The sequence below is a fragment of the Habropoda laboriosa genome, unplaced genomic scaffold (genome assembly GCF_001263275.1).
Source record: "Habropoda laboriosa isolate 0110345459 unplaced genomic scaffold, ASM126327v1 scaffold42, whole genome shotgun sequence".
Taxonomy (NCBI): domain Eukaryota; kingdom Metazoa; phylum Arthropoda; class Insecta; order Hymenoptera; family Apidae; genus Habropoda; species Habropoda laboriosa.
In genome coordinates this window covers 1,414,196-1,416,677 of record NW_017100181.1, presented here as the reverse complement: position 1 = coordinate 1,416,677, position 2,482 = coordinate 1,414,196, and the positions used below count along the sequence as shown (strand labels likewise).

Sequence of the window (2,482 nt, the reverse complement as noted above, 5' to 3'; positions counted from 1 at the left end):
AAAATAAAAACATAGAACTTAAGGAAATTTAGGAAAATAAACCTAATCATATAAAGAAATGCATGATTTCATGCAGTAATACAGATATAAATGTCTAGATTATAAATATAACGATATAAAGACAATTTATACAGTTTTTTATAGTAATTATACAACAATGTTTACATCTTAAATGTAGATGTGTATATACATACATATAAATTTATTTACAAATGTTTGTATTTATATGTACAGCATATTGTAATATTTCAAGAAAAGTATTTTTGGATTTCATTCAATTAAGAATTTTTACCAGCTTAATGTTCTTTACTAATTCACGATTTGAACACAATTCAAATATTATGTATTATTTTGTTTGTTTGACCATACATACATAGTATGTGAAAAATACAAATGTTGCATTTGTAATATAGTAAAATGTATTACATGAAAGCACAAGCAAGAATAAAAAATAATACTGCAACAGGAAATATGATGTACACTTCCATGCGTGGGTGACAAATTGATAGAAGTAAATTAACATCATCTATTTCATACTCAAGATCATCTTTAGTTGGTATTTCAACAATTACCCTATCAGAAGATAATAAATTTATAGAAAAAGAACATTTTGTTTGATTTATACAAGACTTAGTTACATTTTCATAATGAAAAATAGGCTTATAAATATCAAATAATGCATATATGTCATTTGATACAATATCATTGTCACTATAAAAAATATAGTAATAATAACCATTTTCTACCACATTGTGTACTGCTTGCATATGTTTGCTGTTAAGTAAGTAAGTGACATCAGTACATTGTTCAGAAGGTGCAAATTCTTGAGCTATTAAAATAGAACCTCCATAACATTTAAATAATTCATTTTCAAAACTGGATACTGAAGAATCAATATCAGTATCTGTTGTATTTTTTCCTGTATTCCCTCCATGTTTAATTCCTTGATCAAGTAAAAATGTTGGTTTAACAAGTTCTTGATTTCTTTTGATTCTTTTTTTGTTTAGTATTATTGATTCTTCTTTACTATCATCTTTGCTATTTTCTTCTAAATTTAATTTTTTTAGTAATCTTTTTAGAGGCATATTTGTATTCTTTTTAATATGCACCTCACTTTTAATATTTCTTTGTGTTCTTCTTCTTTCTTGTGCTATAATATTTCTTTTTTTCTCTTTCATTTGTTCTCTGTACTGCCTCTTTTTAGCATGCCTTAATTTTCGAATACTACGTACACTACCTTTTTGTGTGGATTTTATATATTGTTGAATATTTCCACTCAAAATTACTTTTACCAATTTGTCTCCATAATTTTTCTGATTAGATGTAAAATTACCTTTTTCATGTGAATGAAAATCCATAACATCTTGATTTGTATTGTTTGAAATACCGTGACGTAAAAGTTTATCTTCCATATCATTTAGTGTATTATTGTGATTAACTTGTATAATGCTATTATTAAAAGTAATTTCTTCTGTGTTTGATTTAAATGTTACTTTAACTTGTTGATTTGCTTCTGGTAAAAATATACTTTCTACAACTTGTGCATTATGATGTTCCAACATACCACATGTTCGTAAATTGCGTTCTCCTTTAACAACAAGTATAGAAGCACCTTGAAACCTATACAAACATTGATTGTATATAAGAAGAATAATATAAAACCAACTAATATTATATTGAATATTTAAGAGAATTTCATTGTGCACCTTGAACAAACAGAAAGGACTACACTTGCTCCTTTTAAAAGGTAAAATCCCCAATACTCTAATGTATCATCTGGTAAAGTCATACTTTTTTTAAGGCGCATATGTTTCCTGTATGAAGTAATTTCTGGCTTTTGTGTCATTTGAAAAGCGTTAAATGTTCTATTCATTTGTAAAGTATGTGCCTATATAAAAGGTAATCTTATTATTAACAATAATTTATATATAATCTTAAATACATAACAATTATTTACTTTTTGTAATATTATTTTATGCATAAGATATATCTTGTATTTATATTAAATTCTTACTGAGCAAAATATTGTAGAAATTCCATCTGTAATTTCTAAGATATCAGAATCTGTTACAGCATATGCTACATTTGCATAGAAATTATGACGTAAATACAGTGGTGTTATGAGGAGTATAATTGGTAAAATAGTTGTCAATGTGCAAAAAACTAATATTCTCTTGATTCCATGCATTCTTCATAGATCTAAAAAATTATATAATTTAACACCAATTTTTTATTTCATATCAACTATTAATGAGCATGTATTATACTTTTAATATATATTGCATTGTGAGCAAAATTGGCTATATTACATCTTGCAGGTAAATGTAAAAATAAAATATTTCTTTAAAAAATAAGAAATATGCATAAATTTAAAACATCAGAATAATAAATGAATTTGTAACATATTTTCACATTTAGTGGCATTGCTAAAGTAAGAGCATTACTCATAATAATAATTACCATAATTACTCATCAATAAATT

General features: G+C 25.0%; 1 protein-coding gene across 1 annotated transcript; it reads right to left on the bottom strand.

Moving 5' to 3' along the window:
• Positions 1 to 422: 422 nt before the first annotated feature.
• Positions 423 to 2,206, bottom strand: LOC108579094. The gene is made up of 3 exons (XM_017942537.1): positions 2,015 to 2,206; positions 1,707 to 1,888; positions 423 to 1,620 (listed from the first exon to the last, which is right to left on the bottom strand). Exons 1-3 carry the CDS (start codon positions 2,186 to 2,188, stop codon positions 423 to 425), a joined length of 1,554 nt encoding a protein of 517 aa, XP_017798026.1. The 5' UTR covers positions 2,189 to 2,206.
• Between the last annotated feature and the right edge of the window lie 276 nt (positions 2,207 to 2,482).